We start from the raw sequence: 7094 nt of genomic DNA, 5'->3' as shown, positions 1-7094 counted from the left end.
TATGGGAAAGGGTGATAGAACGGAGGTTGAGAAAAGAGACACAAGTAACAGAGAACCAATTTGGATTCATGCCAGGCAGATCTACCACTGAAGCGGTACCTTTTAAGAAGGATGATGGAGAGGTATCGTAGTAATAAAAGGATCTACATATGGTGTTTATTGATTTGGAAAAAGCGTATGATATGGTACCAAGGGAGGTCTTATGGAAGATTTTAGAAAAGAGGAGGGTAAGGATTGCATATATTCGTGCAATTAAAGACATGTATGATGGGGTTACAACTAGTATGAAGACTCAAGGTGGGGTGACAGAGGAATTTCCTATTGGTATAGGATTACACCAGGGATCATCTTTAAGTCCATACCTTTTCACATTAGTCTTGGAAGTACTCACAGAGCACATCCAAGAGCCTGTGCCATGGTGCATGCTTTTTGCCGATGATATCGTCCTTATGGGAGAGTCAAGGGAAGACCTAAATAAGAAGTTGGAGTTATGGAGAGAAGCTTTAGAAGTGTATGGTCTGCGCATAAGCCATAGCAAGACGGAATATATGGAATGTAAGTTCAGTCTGAGAAGGGAAAACCCTAATATAGAGGTGAAGATTGGAGAAAACACCCTACGAAGAGTTAAAAGTTTTAGGTATCTTGGGTGCATCATACAGGATAATGGAGAGATTGAACAGGATATAAATCATAGGATCCAAGCAGGGTGGTCAAAATGGCGGAGTGCATCTGGTTTTATATGCGACAAAAAAGTGCCTTTAAAACTTAAAGGTAAATTCTATCGCACCGCTATAAGACCGGCTATGCTTTATGGTACGGAGTATTGGGCAGCTAAAGGGGAGCACGAACATAAGCTGAGTGTGGCAGAGATGAAGATGTTGAGATGGATGAGTGTTCATACACGATTGGATAAAATAAGGAATGAAGATATAAGGGAGAGAGTTGGAGTAGCACCCATTGTGGAAAAGATGGTTGAATCGCGTCTTAGGTGGTTTGGACATGTGAGAAGAAGACTGATAGAACATCCAGTCAGGAGGGTGGATGAGATGGAAGATGGACAAGGGGCGAAAGACAGAGGAAGACCTAAGAAGACCATCCATGAGGTGGTCAAACGAGATCTACATGTAAATGGTCTCTCTGTAGACATGACACATGACAGAGCACAATGACGTCGTTTGATTCATGTAGCCGACCACATTTAGTGGGACAAGGCTTTGTTGTTGTTGTTGACTAAATTGCTATCGAACAATTCTCATATATGAATTTTATATAAAAATAATTGCATATAAATTTTTGTTTTTATTTTTATATTATTAATATTTATAGTCTAAAATTTAAAATTTAATATTTAAAATATAAAATCAGTCAAGTATTGTTTAAAATAATAATTTCATTGGTTATGCAGTGTTAATGTTTTTTCTGTATTAAAATTTGAATAAAATGTTATTTTATTGTTATAATTACGAGAGTTTTGAAATTTGGAAGTAGAGACAAAATGTATATAAATGTAGGTTAGGTAGTGATTTGACAAATAACACACCTTAACGTTGGTATTTAATTATGAATCTAATCATGTACGTGAAATATTACATAAATATTTAATTTATATAAATTTTATCTTTTTTTTTTCTTGGTGTTTGACAATTTGTAAAACTATGTAAATGATCAAATGTAATTAAATAACTGTATAATAAATTTTACTGTATTAATGTATTAAAATTAAATTCTAATACAAATATATAAAACAAATTAGAGAAATAATTGTAAATTAGACGTGTAAATTGTAGTTACTTCTGAATTTTTATTTTAACCTACTTTAAGTTTTTATCCTTGTTTCCATGATGAATGATCTATATGGACTGTGAAATACGAATCAACCAACTTTAAGAATGGAATTATTCCACTAAAGAATGCCTACCACAATATGGTGAAAAAGAAGAAGGAATAAGAATGAATCTTTGTTAAAGGAATGAATAGTATTGTAGAAGCTCCAAGAAGAAGGAATGCTTAAGCGAACTTAAAAACATTTCAATAGTAGTGGAGGACCACCATGGCCACAAATATGTAGGACAATATTTACAACGTGCGAGGCATGATGTTGTTTCTTCTAAATGAGTTAGTATCTTTGTAACCTTCAATCTTATTCCATTCTTTTATTTGCATTGTTTGTGATATTCTCAATCTTATTCTTCTTAAAATCCTTTTGCATGTGTTGCATTACAAACCAAGGCGTAGTTTTATCAATTAAGGCACATCAACTTTAGTACAAGGCCACCTAAGCACTTCCAATACATAAAACAAACATTTTGTATTTACTCATGTCTTCAATGGTATAAACCTGGTGACATTAATTAAGTATCAAACTCTTTATCACTATTACATTATCCTTCAAGCAAATAAACTAAGAGAAGCTTTTCAAAGAGGAAAAAAAATTGGTTGCACCAATAATTTGCACCTAAATTGTCTCTCCATGTACAAAAATACTCTACTAAAAATTAGCTACTATTATTTATTTATATTTATATATGTTGTTTTATTAATAGATATTTTGTATTTCATCAGATATTTTATACAAGTAATGAATTGATGATTAATTTTTAGGGTAATAATTGGTTCATATGTTAGTATCATTTAAAACCATCATCAAATCTGTCTCAATTACATGCATACATATTGATTCTAATACATCCTATCTACTTTTTTGTTCCTTTCAAATAAAATATCATCAGAAAACATTAAAAAAAACTAAAAAGAACAATACATTACTTCTTAGAATATATATGGCAGTTCTTTGGTGACTAAGACAATAGTGTTTAAAGATGGCCAAAAATTGACTTACAAATTAGAGGTTGACATGTGAAATGGTACGTTGAATATAAAGAAAATTATTTTAGGAGTATGTTTTTGTGAATTACATTAAAAATTAAAAAAGCTTAGTTATAGGAAAAAAAAAGGTTAAGTACGATTTTGGTCTCTAACGTAGAGGCCGAAAATTTGTTTCGTCCCCAAGTTTTTTTTTGCAAACAAAATCGTCCCCAAAGTTCATGCTTGTTTTAAAATGGACCTTTCGCACCAAAAATAAATTTTAATGACAAGTTTGTCCTTGCGGTTTGTGTCCCTTGATTTCATTCTCGCAAATTATACTCCTACTCCTAAAGTAACTCCTAATGTTCCTTAAAACACTTGAAAGCTGAAACGTTGGTATGAAACCCTCATATGTAGGAGCGAAGAGAGTCTACTAAATGAGTTGTCGCGATTTGGCTGGTTTAAGCTTCAGAATCAGTGTGGTGTGACATTAGTGACTGATCTTCATCGCTGCAACAACTGATTGTCCAGATACGATTACTTTCCAAGTTTTCATCCCTCCAGCAATCACGTCAACTATTTACAGCATCTTGGGGGTTTGCACTTGAGTACCATGTTGCTCTGTTTGAGCATTTTGGGGTTGAATGCAGGCTTTCGAGTCTGCTACTATAGGTAGGGTTTGTATATATGTGTTTCTTTGTTACCGTATCTGTTTTAGTAATGTATTCTGTTGTATAACAGGGTTGACTGAGCAGAAGATGGTGTACATAAATATACGGGTGCATCATGGCAGTGCATTCGGATATGAAGAGGGGGTATTTAAGTACTTGAAGGGTCAAAGTACAATTATTGAGGACATTGATGGCGATCATTGGTTTGTGTTTGAGGCCTATGAAGAGCTAAGGTAGTTAGGGTACTTGCAGGCCAACATTGCAGCGTTGTGGTATAAAGATCCAAGCTTGGATGATTTGGAGACAAGCTTGAACATGCTAAAGGGTGACGCAGACGCAATCGAAATGTGCAACATTGCTGGGTTAAGGGGCTTGGTAGAGTTATTTTTGGTCCACGATGTGGGCGATGCAGAGCCGTTTCCGGAAGTGGGTTACATTGACGTTGGGGGAATAGCTGAAGAGGGGACAGATGCTGGGCTTGGCTTGGTTGTTTTTGAAGGGCACGAGGCTGAGGCAGCAGAGACAAGTGGGGAACCTAATAAGGGAACCGAAGATGGAGATGAGTTTCGAGTAAATGGAAGTGGAACCAGTGATGAAGATAGTGAGGACCCCGAGTATATGCCATCCGATGAGGAGGGGGACAGTGTAGGAGACGTTCACTTCACTGATAGTGAGGAGGAGTATGAGTACGATATTGGATTTGATAAGGATAATTCTATGCCTAAGGAAGCTACTGCTGGCAAGGGAAAGGGGGTTGGGATAAGTCAATTTAGTGATGAGGATGGAGCAGATAGTGATGAGTTGGAGATAGACCATATGATTGGTGGAGATGGGGGGGGATGATGATGATGCCGATGATGTATCAGATGTGGGGGTCAAAGGTTTCCAATTCATAAATCTTTGAAGGATATGAGCAGCTATAGATGGGAGGTAGGAACACTTTATGCATCCAGACAAGAATTTAAGGACATTGTGTTGGCTTATGCAGTTCATACGGGTAGGAGCATCAAATTTAAGAAGTGTGACATGGTGAGGGTTAGAGCTGTTTGTCAGAAGGATTGCCAATTCTGGCTCTATGCACATAGGGTTGGGGATGAATCCACATGGCAGTTAAGAAGTATGAACCTGCAGCACACTTGCATGCAAACACACAGGGTTGGCATACTGCACACTAAGTGGCTTGGAGCCCAATTTAAGAAGAAGGTAGAGTCTAATCCTAAAATTAAAATAAAGGAGTTACAAGCAAAGGCACACAAGAAATGGAATGTAACTGTGACCAAGTCCATGGCAGCCAAATCAAAGCAAGAGGCACTAAGTCAGATTCAGGGTGCATTTAGGGAGCAGTATAAAAGGATTAATGATTACTGTGCTGAGCTTCTAAGGGCAAATCCAGGTTCATCGGTCAGCTTAAAAGTGATTCGGAGCCCAGATTTTGCCCAAGAGGTCCAGAACCCAGAATTGATGAATTATTGTGTATTCCAGAGACTGTATGTCTGCTTCAATGCATGCAAGAAGAGCTTCCAACATTGCAGACCCTTTATCAGTTTGGACGGGTGTTTCTTGAAGACTCCTCAGGGTGGCCAGTTATTGACTGCAATAGGAAGAGACCCCAATGACCATATCCTTCCGATTGCTTATGCGGTGGTTAAAGTTGAGACAAAGGACTCCTGGGTTTGGTTTCTGAGACATTTATCTGACGATTTGGGTGCTGAGAAAATTGGAAAGTGCAATTCATGTCGGATCAGCAGAAGGTGAATATTAATCTGATAATGATTTTTTAATTTTATGAATTATTGTGAACACAATACTAACTTGCAAGCTCACCTTTCTATTGTAGGGCTTGTTACCAGCTTTTGAAGAAGTCATTCCAGGGATTGACAACCGATACTGCGTGAGGTGTCTATATAACAATTTCAGGAAGAAATTCCCTGGATTGGAGATGAAGAATCAAATGTGGAGATGTGCAAAGTCAACGCACTGGAAAGATTGGGAAAAGGAGATGAAGTCACTGAGACTCAAGAATGAGGGTACATTTTAGCACTTGAACAGCATTCCACCCAGGTTCTAGTCCCGTTCTCGCTTTTCATTTCAGTCAAAATGTGACTCCCTTGTTAACAACATGAGTGAGAGTTTTAATGCTGTTATAGTTGAGGCTAGAGAAAAACCAATTGTGACTATGTTAGAGGACATTAAGGTCTATGTAATGACTAGATGGGCTGCCAATAGAGATAGGATTCAACTGTACCAGGGTAACATCACACCAACAATTAGGAAGGAGTTAGAGAAAAGGGCAAAGTATGCTAGGGACTGGAGGTCATTTTGGTCAACTGCTAGTAAGTATGAGGTGATGTGTGGGTTAGACAAATTTATTGTGGATCTGTCTGCTGGTGAGTATTCCTGCAGGAGGTGGCAGATGAGCGGGCTACCCTATCCTTATGCCATTAGCTGCATAACCTTCAAGGGGTTGGACATGGAGTCGTTTGTGGATGACCATTACAAAAAGGATGCTTACCTGATGTGCTACCAGGAAGTGATACATCCTCTGAACAGGCCAGATCTGTGAAAGAGAACCCAGTATGATGATGTCATGCCACTACCATATAGGAAGCCAAGTCACTGGCTAGTTAAGAAGAGGAAGCGAGGACCTGGGGATGAGGATAATAGAAGCCAAACTCACCTCTCCCGTAGGGGCCAAATATAGAGATGCTCTAATTGTGGTGCTTTAGGTCACAAGAAATCAGGGTGCACAAAGTCTAAGAAGAAGATTTGTGGCTCACTGTTATAGGTTTCAGTTTGGTATATATTAAATTGTGATACAAATGTTACCAATTTTTTATTTTCCTCACAGGTCCAACCTGCAACTCAACAAGTTGGCAAGGGTCCTAAGAGAGGTATGAAGGTTGCAAGCTCACAACCCCCTGGCCAAACAGTTCAAAGAGGGAAACTTAGCAGAACTTTATGCTCTCAACCCAACCCTACAACAACTCAGCCCAAGAAACCAGCAACCAGGCCCAGGAAGTCAGCAGCTAAGCCCACTGATCATTCAACTCAGCCCAAGAACCAGGCCAAAAAATCAGGGCCTGCACTACCTCAGTCTAACCCTAAAGCTCCTTCAACTCAACCATTGCCTTAGCAGAGCAATGCAGCAGCATCCTCTATTGGCAAGAAGGACTCACACAGTCAACCAACTGACAGAAAGAGGCATTTTTTTGTTATCCAGACTGGTGCACCTCATATCTCACTGCAGAAACTGAAGCTAATGGCAAAATTATCTCCTAGTGCATGGGGCAACCTTTAGAAATCATTAGTTTTTTAATTTGGCTGTTATGGATGTTTCACTAAGCCTCAAACAATGTTATTTTGTTATTTTGTTCTATGTGGTTAAGTGGTTTCAAGTTTGTTTATGAACACTATTCATCTGTGTTTTTTGTTTAAGTGACATCTTTACTTCTGTAATTGGCCTTTTTGGCTTATGGATTGTGTTATGAATGACTTGAATTGTCAGTATTTTAAGGTTCATTGGTCTGTGTTTTATGTCATTACCAGGTGCACATATATCTACTTTAGAGTATTGCAACATATCCTCTGCTTTATGCTTGGAAACCAACACAACACTGT

General features: G+C 38.1%; 1 protein-coding gene across 1 annotated transcript; it reads left to right on the top strand.

Annotated features, from left to right (window-relative positions):
• Window positions 1-4385: 4385 nt before the first annotated feature.
• Window positions 4386-6609, top strand: LOC112779015 (uncharacterized). The gene is made up of 4 exons (XM_025823279.1): window positions 4386-5147; window positions 5314-5503; window positions 5624-6006; window positions 6325-6609. The coding sequence occupies exons 1-4, from the start codon at window positions 4386-4388 to the stop codon at window positions 6607-6609; spliced, it is 1620 nt and encodes a 539-aa protein (XP_025679064.1).
• The last annotated feature ends 485 nt before the right edge of the window (window positions 6610-7094 follow it).

The sequence above is a fragment of the Arachis hypogaea genome, chromosome 19 (assembly GCF_003086295.3).
Source record: "Arachis hypogaea cultivar Tifrunner chromosome 19, arahy.Tifrunner.gnm2.J5K5, whole genome shotgun sequence".
Classification (NCBI taxonomy): Eukaryota; Viridiplantae; Streptophyta; class Magnoliopsida; order Fabales; family Fabaceae; genus Arachis; species Arachis hypogaea.
Note: the sequence above shows the minus strand (reverse complement) of the source record. Positions and strands in the feature narration are given on the sequence as shown.

What these genes read in the sequence shown, in the direction of transcription:
- LOC112779015 (XM_025823279.1), top strand. Translation starts at nt 4,386, where the DNA reads ATGAGCAGCTATAGATGGGAGGTAGGAACACTTTATGCATCCAGACAA. An exon ending in TTGAGACAAAGGACTCCTGG is followed by an intron (nt 5,148 to 5,313) that starts GTTTGGTTTCTG and finishes TTTCTATTGTAG; the next exon opens with GGCTTGTTACCAGCTTTTGA. An exon ending in ACCTGATGTGCTACCAGGAA is followed by an intron (nt 6,007 to 6,324) that starts GTGATACATCCT and finishes TTTTCCTCACAG; the next exon opens with GTCCAACCTGCAACTCAACA.